Genomic DNA, 18,818 nt, shown 5'->3' on the forward strand with positions numbered 1-18,818 from the left:
TGTAATAACGAATAAATCAAATGCGTAAACATTAATAAGCTATAAATAAGTATTGCATTAGTTTCACCACATAAAAGTCATATTATCATATATATATATATATATATATATATATATATATATATATATATATATATATATAAGACATTTCTAATAAGAGGACTTTTAAAATGAGAGAATGAGAGAAATTAATTTTGATATAAATCAACGCTTCAAATTTAATTACTCTTTAAAAAGGGTTCATGTACCGTAACCTCAACCTTTTCTTTTCTTTTTCCACTTTGTTCTCTCTCTCTCTCTCACGAGTTATGTACTGCTGCTTCTTCTTCTTCATGGTTTTAATTTCATGAGTTGGTAACAAAAACTTAATTATCCCCATCATCGTAATCAACAAACAAAATTATGGATAACAAGGTTGAGAATAAAGAAGAAGAATTATGACAGAATTTTTTTAACTTTTATTGAATCGTTTTTGTCTTCTGGTGGAGGTTAAGAAATTCAATTTTGCAATACTCAATCTATGACAGAAACAAAAATCAATTCAATTTTTTTCCATTCGAACAGAAAATCAGACGACGATGGAACACGAACGGCGGATTCAGAGGCAGAAAAGCGATGACCACCGAAAACAAAGCGATTGGATATGCTTACATCGGCGACGACGATGGTGGCTTTCACAAGTTCCGACGATGAGTATCCAAGGGTCGGAAACTGTTAGCGCTACTGTTGGATTTTAGTGTTGCAGCCTTGCAAGTATCTTGAAGGAAGATGAAAGGTGTGAAATTGTGGATCTGGATGATACATGGAGGAAGATGACGTGTGTGCGTACACTATAGACAGAACATGTGGCTTTTTTATTGAGTAAATTAATCACAACCGTTAAATTTAATCTAAGGGTTCTTATTTAATCCTCTCACCCTCTCATTTTAAAACCCACTCTCACTTGAAATGTCCTATATATATATATATATATATATATATATATATATAAATTACATAATGTTAGTTATATATTGGCCACAAAAAATTGACGTTATAATTTCGACCCCAAAATATACGTCGGTGTAATTTCTACCAAAAAAAAGGACTAACACCGACAAAAAATCACTCATTAAAGACCAAGTGATTGGAGAAGATCAAGTGACATAGAATCTTCCTCATCTTCCGCAATAACTTCAAATTGTTGCTTTGGTTTTTCGAGAGTGTCCAACAAAATAGGCGCCGCTTTGTTTGACTCCTTTTGTGGTTTCAACGGTTTGTTTCCACTTTCAATAGCCATGAGCTTTCGGAACAACTCATGTTGATCCAAATACTCATCTTCCCAAGTCACCGCATCTTCTTTCTTGTGATTGTGCCACTCCGTAGATGATGGAGGTAGTGGACAACCATTCTTCAAATAAATAAGCACGAAATGATTCGGAATTGCCCCAAGGCACAAGATGAGAGTTTTTTGATTACCCGGCGGTGGTGGCCCTCTTAGTGGGAAAAAAGATTCCGAGTTTCCAACTTCAAGATTTGTCAACACGACCGCACACATTTTGTAATAATTAGCAGCAATGTGTCCCATGTTCGGAAAAGTCAACCACTTATCAACAAGATGTGCACAAGTTTTTGTATTTGCGGGAGGATGTAAGCCGTTTAAAATGTAGTTATAACGATCCTCACCCGCAAATACTTCAACATAATCATCTTTATGATCTATCAACTCTTGAATAAGATGTGTACGGATCATGAGATGATTTGTTTCGATCAAGCCCATGAACTCGGCTATAGCCCGGAATCCACAATGTCCATCGCCGATAACATCCACCACTTTTTCAATAAATAGAAGCATGAAGCGTGGCATATAATCAATAGGACTCATAACCGGGATAGCCTTAGCCTTTGGATACTGAGTAGGTGGTGGAAGTGGGGAAAGTGATGTTTTACCAAGACGAGCACCTTTTTTCCTTTTATATGATGATGTTTTTGGTGATGGTGACGGTTGGCTATCCGGATTTTGGGAATCAACAACCTCCCACGAAGAAGGGATCCGACTAGTCGATGTAATATTTCCTTTAGACCTCGCAATGTCGACTTTTTTTTTGCTCCCTTGGTTGGTACTTTTCGTGGTGGTGGAGACATCTGTAACACCCCGTTTTCCCAATATATAAAAATTTCTTAAACATTTATCAGAGTAAACAACATAAACAAACGGGATATCACATTTAACATAAATCAATATCAGTTAAATAACAATTTAACCAAATACTTAAACAATGCAGCGGAAAATTATTTCGAAATCCATAAATCGTTTTGGCTCGTAGGCCCCATCAAAATATCTCAACAGTTAATCAATATCATGACATAACGTAATAGTTCACGTAAAAGAATGAAGCATGCATGACATATAACCCCATCCCGTTACGTATCAGAGCAACCTAGACGACTCAGTGAGGCAAGGCCACTCACAACAGCAAACTGCACACTTAAGCACGATCACCTGCAAGTTACTCATACGAAGAGCAACATTTTCAAGCAGAAGGGGTGAGATTTCATAACACAATATTATTAATCAATATAATACGGAATCGTAATTAACATCATAATCATTCTTAATCAACATTACATCTTTGAATAAACATTTATCACATAATCACAACTTCATTCATCATCAACAACATAAACATCCTTAAACTCGACAAATGCGACAATGCAACTTAGACACTTATATGCATGTGGTTCCAATCGTCATCATAGTATTAATATACTTTAATCGTGTGGAGGAAAAAGCTCCTATCGTGTGGAGGACAAAGCTCCGAACATGGTGAGGACAAAGCTCAATGAATGCTAATGCATGGACTTAAACAACAAAACATCTTAATCAACTTATCACTTATACATCCAATAATTTGGAGTTCATTCATCAACTTATTTCAGATTCATGCAACATAGTTTAATAACAATTGCAGCATAATCAAATCACGTCAAGCTTAATAACAAATCATTCTCAACAATTCTTGATCAATCAACAATAATTCAAGTAAGGGCAATCAATCCATAATTCACTTCATAATCACTTAATATATCATAAAGGCTTCACAGTTCTCAGTCAATATCTCCAATAGGTCTCACTAGCACCTAAGTTCCTTTCCTAACCAATCCAAACAGCTCAGGTCTCACAATCCTCAAAAGCACTCAGTTCTGGAAGTGCTCGCGAGGCGAGAGCATCTGCTCGCCATGGCGAGTACAAGCCAGAATCCCAACTAAGGTTGTTCCAAGTTCAATCTCGTTCTAAATCATTCCTTAATCAATAGTAGGCACCTAAAGGTACTCAAAGGCATCTAAGGTTCAACTCAAAAGTCAAAAACTCAGAAAATGACATGCTCTATGGTCAAGCTCGCTATGGCGAGTAGGGTTGCTCGCTGTGGCGAGCTACGACTTGTAACTCGCGAGGCGAAGGGAATGGCTCGCGTGGCGAGCGATGAACTTCATCACTCGCGAGGCGATGATCATAGCTCACTATGGCGAGCGATGAACTTTGGCTCGGACAGAATGCAGTTTTCACACAATTTTCATCAACTAACAAGGTTCTAAGCCTAATTTCAATTCCAGAATTCATCCTAAACATATTCTAAGGTTATAGGATGGTTTCTACATCAATCTAAACAACTTTTACCGTTTGATCATCAATTTTAGGGATTTGACCTAATTTCAAAACTTTTCTAAATCAATCCTAACTTTGTCAATTATTCATCAGAATTATATCAATTAACAATACTGAATTAATAGTCTCACCCTTACCTTGTATGAAGAAAATCGCAGCACTCTAAGGTGATTCTCCCTTCTCTTAGCTTTTTCTCCCTTTTCTCCAAAAACAGTCGTACGTACAATGTTTTTCTAAAACTAGGTCTATCTCTTATATACCTCTTCCTAATATCTTATCTTATCTCACTATCTCCCCTAAAACTCTCTAAAATCTCAAAACAGCCCTCAACTAAATATTTTTTATATTTTTATTTTCTTATCAAATCTTATTTTATTTAACAATAAAATAAGTCTCAAAATCAAATCATCAAAACACATCCAAAACAACTTAAATCATCTTAAATCAACAAAACTCACACATATATTATAAAAAAAATAATATAATTGCCTAAACTCGATTAAATAAATAATTAAACGAAAGTGGGCGTTACAACATCAAGGTGGTTTCAGGAAATGCCAACTGCCGCAAACCCTCTTTGACCTCAAGCTTCATTTGGAAAGGGAGTTTCTTTAGACGTTCTACAATAGCCTTCAACTCAACCTCGACACAAAAAGCAACTTCGTTACTTTCTTCACCCATAGATAACCTAAGCCAATGGTGGTATATCTCATCCAATAAAATTGGCTTCTCTTCAAGGAGCTTAGTAGCAATTTCGCATGCACATGGTAGCCCGTAAGATGTCCTTTGAACACAACCACAAATGTCATTGTCCATGCACAATGTTTCCCTACAACGTGTCTCTTCCAAAGCATATCTAGACACATGACCACCTAACCCCGAGTACAAAGTGACATCTTTGAATCTATGTTCCAACACGCTAACGTTGTGACCAAAGGATGTTTGTATAGCAGTGAACTGAAGCAACAACATGTCATGTATTTTCTCCCAACAAGTACCCAAATCACCCACACTATTGTCCAAGTATTTCTTCAATAAAGCATGAGCCGATTCGACCCTGTTCGTGGTCCTGCAACCAAGATGCAACACATGGTCTGTCCATGCCCTCATAATTTTGTCCTTCACTTCATTCAAGGTGGTCATGGCATAATTTTCAAAAATTGGGAAATCACTACATGAATCTTTGAACTCCACTAATGCATTTGCATATAACTGTTGAGTGGGCGATTCAACCATAGCTTTCCATGCCCTCATTATCTTCTTGACAACATCGTGATTGCTCACCTCTTTCCCATCCTTTTTAAAACCCAAAGGATATTTACAATCTAAGACACACCTTTGTTTAACATTTGCTTGCACATGAAAGTAACAATTCATTGCATAACTTTCGGGAAAAACATGTGCAACCGCTTTCATCAAAGACATATCCCTGTCGGTAACAATCACCTTAGGCATATTCATCTTTGACGAAAGAAGTTTACACAACATTTTTAAAACCCAAACAAAGTTTTCCTCTTTCTCATGTGTCATAAATTCAAACCCAACCGAATATGTCAAATCGGTCGAAGTGACCCCAACTACCTCAAACATTGGCATCCTATACATGTTGGTTTTGTAGGTGGAGTCCATAACCAAAACCGTTGGAAAATTGTTAAACAACTTAATGGATGTTGGATGAGCCCAAAAGATATCTTCGATTGTAGTACTTTCACTTTGTGTTCTTGAGTAATAAGTATAGTTGTGCTCCTCCAACATAGATATTAGATATTGCAACGACTTCTTGTCACCTCTATTTGTCTTCCATATTTGTTGACGTTCATTGTACACTTGCTTCACATTTGTCATGCAATGTGGTCTTTTATTTTTCAAATGTATCAAAATATTTCTTGGAAGCATCTTGCTCTTGGTCAAGTCACGTACAATCTTCTTGTCGTGCTCTTAATTTACCGGCAAGAATGTGTCCTTCTAAAGCCGGCTCCATGGGATGGTTGTGAACTCCATTAAGAATGTTCAATCCCCATTCCTTTGTTTGCTTACTTTGATACCCACTAATCATGAACAAGCACCCACATTTTCTTGAGCCCGTTCTCGCATGCTTCGGTTTTTTTTTTTTCCGGCACTTTGTGAGTTCCACTCCTTTCACACACTAGCCGGAACATTGGATTGATCAAGCTTGATCTTTGTGTCACAATTGTAAATCCCGCCTTATTTGCTTGACGACGCACCCACTCAAGCAATTCATCTTTAAAAAAAATTAATTAATAACTTAAATTCTTATGGTAGTAGTATTGTTTCTATTTTAGACAAAATTACACTTTTAGTCCCTTAACTTAATTTCAGGTAACAGTTTGGTCCTTTATCTTTTTTTCATTTCAATTTGGTCCTTTTTGTCCATTTTTATATACATTTTCAAGCTTCAAATCTAATATTCTTATGCAAACATAAACGAGGATCATAGATTTGAAGATTGAAAGACCATAAGAAAATAAAATCATGAATTTTAAACTTAAAAATTCATATAAAAATGGACAAAAATGACCAAATTGAAATGAAAAAAAGATAAAGGACCAAACTGTTACCTGAAATTAAGTTAAAGGACTAAAAGTGTAATTTTGTCAAGAATAAAATTGTAAATATATTGGTTTAAATGAAAGATAAAATTCGAAGTTAAGAAAATCACATCGAATCATGTATCCAATTTTATTTTTTTTGTCAAGTAGCCTAGTGGCTAGAGCTCACACAATTTAATTGTGGAGAAGTGGGGTGTCCGGAGTTCGAACTCTGACCTCTGCATATAACATGCAATATCCTTACCAACTGAGCTAAGTTCACGGGGACTGTATCCACTTTACATATAGGTATAGATAAACATGACGGCATGGATCTAATATTTTCTTTATTATCTTTTTATAATTTTTGAAAAATATGTTTAATATTTGTTAGAAATTTTGTCAATATCAAACCATTGTTTTTATAATTTATAAAATAAATATTGTCACCAAGAAAAATTGGATCCAATGAAAATAGATTACATTATCTTATGTTGCAAACTAAGAGTTCAAATCACGTGGAAAAATGTATTCATATTTAACGCCAGACACTTCTATTGAAAAAATTATTCATATTCACGCGGTCTCAACCAGTTTGAAGATGATTATCTCTTTTTTAGTAAACAATAAGAGAACTAATCTGATAAAGCATCCGTGATAAAGACTACTCCTCAAGCATCTGCACTGCAGAGAGCATCCGTGAAGGCAGAAGACAAGTTTGACAGTTGAACCAAAGATTCGGAAGAATGAACTCTCATCTTTGCTAACTCATCTATGTTTACATTACCTTCTCTAATTATATACTCGAGCTTGACGGTCCAATCTTTGGCAAGCAATTGGTGGACCAAAAAGATTTCATTTACATACCGATCTTGGATAGAAACACCATTTTTTATAAGACTAATTGAATGAAATGGGTCTAAAAAAACAGTTAATTCTCCTATAATTGGCATCCCAACAAAGATTTAAACCAAGATAGATAGCCATAATTTCTGCATAAAGGATGATAGCAATCTCCACTGCTCCATATAACCCCCAAAAAAAAATCATCATTATCCATGAGTATATGAGCAAAACCTGCTTGATTAGTTGAGCCTAACAAGCTAGCTATCGTCAACATTTAACCAAAAACACCCCTCATGTGGACGCTTGATTAGTTGCCCATATACCCCATTGAACCATATGTCCTTAAAGACCCCATTACTCTGAACAACAACAAAAGGAACCATAGTGCAAGGCTTCTCTTTAAAGACCCCAAGGATCATACCAAAAATCAGTTACCATAACTGATCTTGAAAATAAACCATCTTGCAATTTTGTAACGCTTTTGATATAGATTTACAAATGATCGATTCTCCAGTTACGAACACATTGAACAATAGTCTTCCTTTCACATATCTTTCTTCAAACATTTTCACCCACAATTTGTCAGGCAAATGGTTCATTTTGAAGTCTAGCAACACACACCCTTAAAACCTTTGATGTTAAGTAAATTTTATAACACCCAACTAAGTGCATCCCTTTGTCAGCGGCACCTTTCCAAATGAACCTCCTAAGTTTTATCTAAATCATCACACACACTTTGAGGAAATCAATTAACTTGCATGCAGTGTGAGGGCAGAGAAGAGAGTACTATTATTGTATTCATAAAGAAAAGAATTGAGTAGATTATTATAATCTGTTACAGATGTTTAATATTTTTCATAAAACTATGAAACAAATTTCCAATTAAAAAGAATTGCATTCATAAAGAAAAAAACTGAACAAACTATTATTGTACATTCTCAGTACAAATTTTTCAAGATTTATCCATACACAAACTGATTATCGGTACAACATAAATTTTCATCAAATCAAACAAACCAAAATTCCAATACAAGCAAAAGACAGAGATGTGTGGGGTCAAGCTTTCTAGGGAAAAGCTGTCCCACAAATTGCTACATGAAATGATAGCATGTTGCTGCAAAGGGCAATGACCTTTCAGAAGTTTGAATTATCTGGGGAGGCTGCTATGCGGGAAGTTGCGTAATGGATCCTTCCTTAGTAACTCGGTTTCTCTGCAGAAAACAAAAAATACAAATAAATAAATAAAATGATGTATATGTATTAGGTTGCAGATTTCTGTCTTATATCAGAGGAGGGAAATTGTCAGGTGATTAGAGATTACCTTTTCAAGTCCTTTTCGTCGTCTTGCCTAGTCTTCAAATTTGAGGACTTACCCTCTGCTTTCGGATTTAATGAACTGTAAAACACAATGTCATAGAGGTTCAGCAATATAATCCAGAAAAAAACCAACACACACAAACTGCAGTGTAGAATGCCTTATTACTTAGAAGTATTATTTTCAAATAAAAATGGCGGTTAAGTTTTTCTAAATAAAAATGGTAATGCTTGTTTGTTTTAACGTTTAATATTTGTCAAATGTACGTTCAACCCAACTCTACAAATTAGAGCTTAGGGAACGTTGGGACGCGAGAAATAGTGCACCATCACTTAACCAAACAGGCTATAAAAGTGAAAGAGAAAAACAGACTAGATGCATAGTGCCATGGAGGCTGCAATTTGGGACATTTTTCCTTGTAAAGTGATTCAACTTACCCTTGATATTCTTCATCAACAAACACCGGGATGCAGGCACTTGCACCAACCACTGTAGCCCTAGTTCCAGGTCGTTGTGGGACCTAAAAGCATTAAGAAACTTGGACATTAAGCAATGCAGAACACAAAAGCAAGCAAATAAGTAAAGTGCTGTACGATAAATTATTATCAATCAATTTTGAAAAGGCAGGAAAAAGAAAGAGAACTAGGCGAAAATCAGCACCTTAAAGGATTTCCATTTTGCAGGAATTGCATTGTTTTCCTTGTTTCTTTCGGCACGACCACCAAGTTTGAGCCAAGAGTGTGACGGATCTGGCTGAGGTGGACAGGTCTCAGCATTGGCATTTGAATCTTTATAAATGGAAAGTGGAGCTGCTCGAGTCCTACAAGATTTAATAATGAAAATATCAATAAAAACCAACCTAGAGGTACATTGCATGAAATTGGAATTTGACAATTCCAAGGTCATTTTATATATGTTCCTAGAAACTCATTATTCATATATTTCTCTACAAGACTATGTGCATAGTGCGTGCAGGTGATTTGAAAAATGAAGTATATATGGAAATAAGGATCCAAAAAACAAGAGGAAGAAATAAGGCAATTCCAACCAAATAAATCCAAAGCTACAATACTGTTAGGATTGTTACCTATCATTCTTAACAGAAAGGTTACTGTTCAAAGGGGCCAAGGGCTTAGAAGAACGATTACTGCTCAAAGGAGCCAAGGGCGCACCTACAACACAGAAAAAATGTTCAGAATTTAAAATATTGAGACAAAAAGTAATGTGGAGAGAATTGAAAAGGGTGGAACTAACCATTATCTCCCTTTGCAAGAAGAGTTCCAAAGCTACGCACAGGTGCCTCTTTTTCCACTGGGTCCTAGTTAGCGGAAGATATGAGGGTCAGACAACAAATGTAGATAGCTCATAGTCATAGATAATCATATTATAAAATTTTGGAAGAGGTGCTAATGAGAACACCACATACATCTATAGGTTTTGTCCTTGACATTGAGCGAACAAGAAATTTTCTATAAGCAGCTTTCAGTTTTTCAATGGGTTGAGCATTCCTGCAAAATTGGTAGTCATACCAAAACAGAATATTTAGATCTTCTATAAAGTTATATGACTCGTCAACTAAGGTATCTCATGGAACTTAGGCTCAGTATTTTGGCCATAACAAATGCACACACGTATTTTCCTTTCCAAATTTGTATAAATTGAAACCACATGGACATAAACCTTGAACAATTATATCCTTTGGCAACCATAATTAATGCAAAAGTGAAAAGCATTTAACACTTTCCCTGGAGTTATTCAACTGGTATACAATATGGCATATAGCAAATTAACACATCAAACAATATATGAATTTCATTACAAGGTCCAAGATATAAGATAAGAAACCACAGTACCTATTTATGCCAAGTTCAAATGTCTGGTTAGCAGCTTTAAACTTGTTCTTGGATTCCAAGTGCAAAGCATATGAAATGTAGAAATCGGAATGAGTTTTTCCAATTTCATTTGCATCCAAAAAAGAATATATAACTTCCTTATCAAAGCAATTTTCTGCCTGCAACCAACAACAACATCTCTTCTTATCAAACCACCACTCAAAATCAAAGCAACCAACTAAATAAATAATTAAGTAAAAAATTAAAAAACAAAAGATTTAAGAACCCTACATATTCAAGCCACACTTTGAGATATCGCAAATCTTCCTTATACCGTTCCGAATGCCAAAAAGCACGAACACATTGCTCATAAATCACCACCAGCCCTGAGCTATCTCCACCTGGAGGAAACGCTTCTTGAACCCACTTCATACACCTTCACCATCAATAACAAAATAGAAAATAAATTCACAATTTATTATTTTATTATAAACCTATGTTTTGTTCCAGTATTGAAGCAAGTAAAATTGATTCTAAGGGTTTAGAATTGATTTTGTCGTGTTTGTTTGTTATCGAGTATAATTCATTTTACCTTTACAGAATTGATTCAGACTTAAAGCTAATATTTGCAGTTTTTGCCTCTAGAATTGATTTTTAGGCTTGGTTAAATCATTCAACTCTTTTTCACACAAATATAACCAAACATAATTCATTTTATTTCAGCCAAAATCAATTTTACAAAATCATTATTTGTCAACATAGACCCTAAGCCAAAGCCTATGTTTGGTTCCATATTTGGAGCAGCCATTGCATTCAAAATCATTATTTGTCAGCATAGACCCTAAGCCTAAGCCTATGTATGGTTCCACATTTGGAGCAGCCAAAATGATATTTAGCCAAAATAAATTTTACAAAATAAATTCATTCAAAATCACTTTACAAGTGTTTATACTTGACACAAATTGAGAAACTAAGCCTATGTCTGGTTCCACATTTGCAGTAACCATAATTGATTGTGGAGGTGTAAAGTTGATTTTGACATGTTTAGTTGCTTTGGAGTAGATTCGACTTTGCCTCTAGAATTAATTCTAACTTGAAGCTAGAATTTGTAGCATTTGAGTCTAAATATGATCTTTACTCTAAAGTTTATTGTTCAACTCACTTTACATGAATTTATCTAAACATAGACCATTCTACATTCAACTCGCTTTTAAGTAAAATCAATTTCACATAATCAATTCATCTAAAATCTATTTTTGTCACCGCATAATCAAATATACACTAAATATCCAATCAGGTCCTAAAACTTCAAAATCATATCAATCCAATCTCCTAAAATAAACCCTAAAATTAAAAATATTATAACAACATTAAATTAGTAACGATGCGATACAATTAATAACAGTAGTGAATGAACACTCACTCTAACCAAGGGAGAAGAGGATCTTCGCCTTTGTAATCATCAATGGCTTCAATAAGTTTTCTGTTACACCAAAAACTCATCAATTAAATGAAATCAAACAAAGTAAAACGAAGAAAATCTAGAAATCCTTATAATTAAAGAAGAACCTTCGTTGTTGAATAAGAGATTTCTTGAGGTAATTGTCGGTGTGACATTTGAGAGCGTGATTGAGAATGTTAACATTACGACCTCGTTTCAATGGTCTCACGTTTTCTTTGAAGGTTTCCCATTCGGTTCCGGTTTCTCTCTTCGATGCTAGAAACTCTGTCTCTGGATCTATCTTCTGCGTTTCAATCTCCGCCATTGTTGTTGTTGCTGAAGCTTCTTCTTCTTTGTGTTCCAACTACCAAGGAATCTTATGGGAGCGTTGAATTTGTGATTTGAATTTTGAAAGTGTTTTTATATACGCTAATACTAGCCGTTGCTACTTTATTGGAAAATGAATAATATTGTATTAATCAAATTAATTAATTTACTTTCCTATTGTTTTTTTTTTTGGAGAGTCAACAATGATGAAAATAAATAGGAATATTCTTTTTGGGGAGAATAAATAGGAAATCTTTTAAGGAAAAATAGGAATATTAAAAAACACCAAAAAAATAGGAATGATAAAAATTATAAAATAATCCGTAAAAAATATAACAAATTGGTCTTTTATAAGATCTGAAATTCCTAAACTTTATATCCTTAAATTGTTACAGTTAAATGACTTAAAAATCTAATTGGTACGGAAAAAACTTAAAAACCAACTTATTACAATTAATTAACTTAAAGGGTTTAAGTGGTACGAAAAAATTTAAAAAATCAATATGTTACAATTAAATAACTTAAAGGACTTTCGGTGTAATTTAGTCTATAAAATATTTATAAAATTTTCAATAATGATTAAATAAATAAGGGTTTGAATATTTTTTTTTTGTCTCTACAAATTTTTTGTTTGTTTTTTCAGTATTTGAGAAAATTTGTTAATCCTTGCTTGCAACTATGTAACTTTTTTTTGTTTTGATTCTTGTTGTTTTGCTATAGTCCCCCGTAAAATTTGTTTATGTCAAAGTTAGTCTATAGTCTAGTATGTAAAGAGGGATTATTATACATGGCTTTGGTTGTGTGCTATTGGATATGGTCTCCTCCAATCACATAATCATTTATTTTTGACTTTAATCTTTTTGGTCATATTTGGCAGCTTGTTAGGAATTGGATTTGTGTATATTCAGCAGATCATTCTAATATTGTGGATCATTTTCATCAGTTTGGTACTTCTTCATGTTATGCTAAATCAATGTATTCTTTCATGCATTTGATTTGGTTTGCTAGTTCTTGGATGATTTGGAAGAAAAGAAATGTTAGACTTTTTCGGGGTATAGAAAATTCTCCAATTCAACTTGTGGAGAGCATTAAGCTTCTTTTCTTTTGGTGGTATAAAGCTAATCACCGTGCTTTTCATTATAGTTTTCATAATTTGTTATATTCTTTCTAACATTGAAATTGATAAGTATAATTTATTACTTATGTAAGAAAGTATAGTTTACTACAATAAAAAATTGAAACATATCTATTATCTAAATTTTTGTAAAAAAGACTACAACTACTAATAATAAGAGAAATGATATTTGAACAATCATTTTTTACAATTTTTGAGATAACTTTCTCTCTCATACTCACATTATCTTTTTACTTTCTCTTTCTATTGCTTTGGTTTTTGTGTCCACTACCTCATTTCCTTTATAAAATTTTGGTTGTCACATATATGGATGTTGAAATAACACAAGTCTAATAATAAAAACAACAACGACGACAACATGAACATTTATTGGTTTGTGAAATTTACGTCCTTCACCATGACACTACTTATACAAGCTGTTCAAAACATCTAACAACTATCACGACTCATCAAAGTGGCTAGGGGGGTCCTTCGAAAAAGAGCAAAGATATCGGGTGAATAGGCATTTTCGTCCTTCAATTTGTACATATGGATCAGTTATGTCATCAAATTTTTTGAAATAGTTAAAACATCCCTGAATTTTACAAATGTCGATCAATTTCGTCCCTTGTCAAGTCTCACCACCGTTAACGGTGATGACGTGTGACGTTAAATGCTGACATGGATTGCCAACTCAGATGCCACGTATTTAGGGACGTAATTGATTGAAAATTATTAACTTTTTTTTGCACTTTTTTTTTAAATGAAAGTAATTACAAATTATTATATTGTCAAATCAATCCCTGGATTATTCATTAAAATCAAGATTGTCCTTGAATTATATATGTCACTCACTATCAAATCGATCCCTGAATTATTTATCTTAACTATCAAATTGATCCCTGAAACAGTCAAATAAATCCTAAAAAATGAAAGAATGTGTTTAAATATAATTAATTACATTTTCAAGTTTGAAATGAAGTTTCATCCATATTCAATATATCCTTAAAGGTCTTCATGTAAAAGTGTTGAAAACCCTTTCAAATTCTCTTTGTTTTCTACATGCACAAGCACATACCAATAACAAACACATGACAATAAAAATCATTAACACAATTAATTAAGATGAACACAAGATAAAGGACAATGTCTATCTAAAAAAAATCTATTGATGAATCTTCCCACCTTTGCCAACTCATTTCCTTCCACTGCTCTGATATCAAGCCATAGAGTTCTTCTTTAGAAAAGGCAACCTTCCATAATACCTTAAAGGCCTCCTATAATATCCACATTAAAGTCTCAAGCCATAAACTAAAAGCTAGTTAAGCAAGACTCTAAACATAAACTAAAAGCTAGTTTTTAGTCCATATAACATGCTACAAAAAAATTATGTTTTCTTCTAGTTTTTGTTGGATGATGCATGGAGCGTAATAATTACCAGAATTAGAAACACTCAAAACATAAACTAAAAGCTAGTTTAGTAAATTATAAAAATATTGCTTAAGAGTTAATTCAGAAAAGCTAGAAGCATCACTATCTCTTATTTGCGCACAGACACAAGACAAACCTCTACCAAGCCATGCTACTGATCCTGCCAGATCCTCGGCTATAACGAAACAAAAGTTTCTGTCAATGAGGACTCTAAGAAATTTTATGTTAAAATTTCATCACAAGTTGATTAACATGCAAGAGTTGCTTCACTTAGAGTATTTATTTCATCATTAGTAAAGGATGTGCCCTTCCATCTTGAAACATTATGCATAAGAGTTTTAGCAGTGACATCAACCTAGCATAAATAAAACATGCATAAAATGTCAAGAACAGGTGAATCTTTACATGTGAGAGCTCTAGAGAAGCTCCAGTATGGTGGCTGAGGGGCGGTTCTTGATTTGGTAGCACAAAGAGAATTTTTCATATGCAAAATTATGTTTATAATATCATAAATGTGGATGTAGAAAACAAAGAGAATTTGAAGTGGTTTTCAACACTTTTGCATGAAGACCTTCGAGGATACGTTGAACATGGATGAAATTTCATTTCAAACATGAAAATGTAATAAATAAAGTTAAACACATTCTTTCAGTTTTTAGCATTTATTTGATAGGGATCAATTTGATAGTTAAGATAAATAATTCAGAGATTGATTTGATAGGGAGAGACATAATTCAAGGACCATCTTGATTTTTAGTGAATAATTTTTATTGATCAATTTGACAATGTAACAATTTGTAATGACTTTCATTTAAATAAAAGTCCAAAAAAATATAATTTTCGACCATTTTCATCCCTAAATATGTGGCATCTGAGTTGGCAATCCACGTCAGCACTTAACGTCACACGTCATCACCATTAACGGTGAGACTTGACGGAGGGATGAAATTGATCGACTTTTGTAAAGTTCAAAGACCTTTTAGCTATTTCAAAAAATTTGAGGACAAAATTGACCGGTGTGTACAAATTGAAAGACGAAAATGCCTTTGTACACTCAAAGTGACTAGGGTTTATGGAATCTATCTATATCATTAATTATTCGACAATTCCTATCACATTCGACTAATTTTTCGCGCACCTTCCAATATTTGGGATCGTATAATCAAAAATGTATAAAAATATGTTAAAAACATCCTTCAACACTCAACATTTTTTCCAATTTCATAATCCAAATAAAATATGCAACCACATAATCCACGCTCAATAGGGCTCGTGGAATTTGGTGTAATCGGTCACAGCAATTTGGAAAATATATTATGAGAATTTTTTTTTCTTCACATTCTGTCTTTCTCAAAAATATTAGTTTTACTCCAGTTGGATTATAGAATTCAATGTGCTACAAATAACGTTAAAAATATATCACTGTATCCCCTGTTTAACTATATTATTGACCATTGCGTGTTGATTAATTTTTACAAAAATTAAAAGTCCACAACAAGTTGGTGATTATCATGTCTATTGAAAAAAAGGTAATTATCAATTCACAAATGAATCGGAGATAAGAAAAGGAAAGAAATACAATATGTGAAAATAGGATAAGGATTATTGCATTGGACAATATTTGAAAGTAGGGTAAGCATTATTGGAAGAAAAGGTTATGAATGTCAATAGACTGGGATGGGAGATAGACATAGGATCATAGCCTTACTGTATCATCAGCAAGAGTGAATATAAAGTATAGGTAGTAAAAGAGACATGTTAAGGGCTTGTTTACTTGGTGAAAACGTTATATGCTTTCATTTTCTTAAATATGTGTTCATTTTACCTTGATAAAAGACTATCAAAGTGAATGATTGTAATTTGAATAATTTGTGAATTTGGATCAAAACTCACACCAATACTTTGTTGTGTGGACCAAAACTAGCAGTAACTAAAATTAAAGTGATCATAAACAATAAAATAAGATAAACGAGAAGGATAAGAAGAACACGTTGATATTTGTTTACTTAGTTCGGTCTAAATTGGCCTACGTTTGGAGGAGAGATCTCTTCAATTCACTATCAAAGAGATACATGAGTTACAAGAAATTAGTCTTCAATAAATTTTTTTAGAACAAACCCTAATTCCAATCATATTCTATATCCCTAAGGTGTTTTCAAAGTATTTCTCAATATTAGTTTCTATCCCAAAAGGAACCAATCATTAGCCTTTGATTTCCTAAGAATTCTCTTTTAGTAAACCCTATTTTGTCTTGTACTCTAAGAAACAACCTTGTGAACTATAAGACCTATAGGTAAACAAGTGAAGCAATCACTTTGCTTGTCTTGGATTTCAAGAAATAACCTTGCAGCTCATATGCTTTGTCAAGCAAAAAACCGCCTTATATTTTTGTTTTCTTGAGAAACAGGTAGCATCTTCAATTTTCTTGAGAAAAAATCCCAACAAGATTTTGCATCCAATTACACTATGTAGTCCCATAAGATTTCATCTTTACCTCTTCAAATCTTATATGGTCTTCTGCCCACTTGAAGATCCTTTCAACCAACTATACAAGTGTTTAACATCTCTCCAAATGAATCTCATGTGTAGAGCAAAATTATCAGCAACCAAAATCAGAGCGGTCATAGACAATAAAATAAGATAAAGGAGACGAGTAAGAAGAACACGGTGATATTTCGATCCAAATTGATCGGCAGAGAGATCTCTCCAATTCACTAACAAAGAGTTTCTTACAAAGATATACAATGGTTATAAGAATTAACTTTCAACAAATTCTCTAAGAACAAACCCTAATTTCGAAGTTCTCTAAATTGAAAAAATATATTAATCAATTGAATTTCACAATCAATGAATTATTTGTATAGTTCACTATTCTTAGTCTTTGCTTGTTGTGCTTTGCACTATCTTAATTGGTATTTTCGTACGTCGGTTCTTTTTTCTTTTTTTTTTTGTTCGAAAATACGTCGGTTCAATTACACACATCCTCGCAAAAAGTTTTTATCAAAGAGTATCTATGATTCTATTCACACCCCCTTTCTAGACACGGTCAATATCTTCCAACCACCTCAAAAGATAAAGTATGGCGAAACCTGATTCGAAAGTAGTTGTTGATTTACGTAAACGTTGGAGTGTTTCTGTTGAATACTGAATCACCCTCTTGTTTTTTGGGTAACAAGTGGCTTCTCTGCCCGCATCAACCTATAGTTAGAATAATTCATGAGTGAGAGTAGTTGTTTGTTGATTAGGATGCATATCATTTCTATTTCTATGTATTATGACTGTGTTTGTTTATGCGATCATTTGTTTGCTGAATGATCGTAGTATCTATGCAGATATCAATATATAGTTTTGGTATGTTGTTGTTGGAGTGGCTCATAAGCCTGTTCTTTGAATTCTCGTCGGTGACTTTGAGTTGTTTCTATTTTTCAATATAGGTGTGATGCTATAATGCATGGATTAAGAAATTTTTATTTTTTATCCGTGAACTTAGTTCAATTGATAAAGACAATGCATAATTGATAAAAATAATGCATAATATATGTAAACGCCCCGGTCACCACAAAAGAAAAAACTTATATTTACTTTATAAAAGATATTAAATTAGTATGTTTAATTATAATTTACAAATCTCCCTTCAAAGAAAAAATATAATTTACAAATCTATGTTTTTCTTAACTCTTAAATTTTTTATTTCATGGCGTTTCTCTTGTGAATGAAGTCTGCAAATAATTTATAATTTGTGGGTACCAAAGAAAAACAAATCTATATTTCGCAGAAGAAGAAAAAAATAATGTAAAAAAAAATTACAACCTACTTGGGTTGGTCTGATGGTATTGACTTGTGATACGGAAGTGTGCTCCTCCTCGATGTCTCAGGTTCGATTATCTCTAATGCCAATTTAGGTGGACTAATTTAACTTATTAAAAAAATAAAAAAAATAAAAAGTATCACATGACATCTTTGATATCTAACTTACTCAAAAATAAAAAAAACTTTCATATCTAACTATGTTGTGGATGCCAAAAAACCTCGTTGATACAAGGCACCAAAGGATCGTGAATATTAACCAATAAAGATTTTAGAATCTGGAACACTTGCATGTTACAAGAACGAACATCAATCCATTGGTTACCTCTCAAAAGAGCACTATAAATGATAATGTTAATGGTCGAGTTCCACTGAACCTGCATAGTAAAACTTGGTTTTGTTATCTCCGTGAGCTTAGCTCAGTTAATAAGGGATATTGCATATTATATGCAGGGGCCGGAGTTCGAAACTCGGACACTCACTTCTCTACATTTTAATTGTGTGAGTTCT

The 18,818-nt window shown here is 33.4% G+C and overlaps 1 protein-coding gene across 1 annotated transcript; it reads right to left on the reverse strand.

The window, feature by feature from the left end:
- Positions 1 to 7,938: 7,938 nt before the first annotated feature.
- Positions 7,939 to 12,039, reverse strand: LOC11418857 (mitotic spindle checkpoint protein BUBR1). Its single transcript, XM_003589640.4, has 11 exons — positions 11,758 to 12,039; positions 11,612 to 11,671; positions 10,480 to 10,624; positions 10,210 to 10,367; positions 9,783 to 9,864; positions 9,611 to 9,674; positions 9,444 to 9,528; positions 9,017 to 9,176; positions 8,794 to 8,876; positions 8,363 to 8,437; positions 7,939 to 8,252 (listed from the first exon to the last, which is right to left on the reverse strand). The coding sequence occupies exons 1-11, from the start codon at positions 11,952 to 11,954 to the stop codon at positions 8,189 to 8,191; spliced, it is 1,173 nt and encodes a 390-aa protein (XP_003589688.1). The 5' UTR covers positions 11,955 to 12,039; the 3' UTR covers positions 7,939 to 8,188.
- Between the last annotated feature and the right edge of the window lie 6,779 nt (positions 12,040 to 18,818).

Source organism: Medicago truncatula, chromosome 1 (assembly GCF_003473485.1).
Source record: "Medicago truncatula cultivar Jemalong A17 chromosome 1, MtrunA17r5.0-ANR, whole genome shotgun sequence".
Taxonomy (NCBI): Eukaryota; Viridiplantae; Streptophyta; class Magnoliopsida; order Fabales; family Fabaceae; genus Medicago; species Medicago truncatula.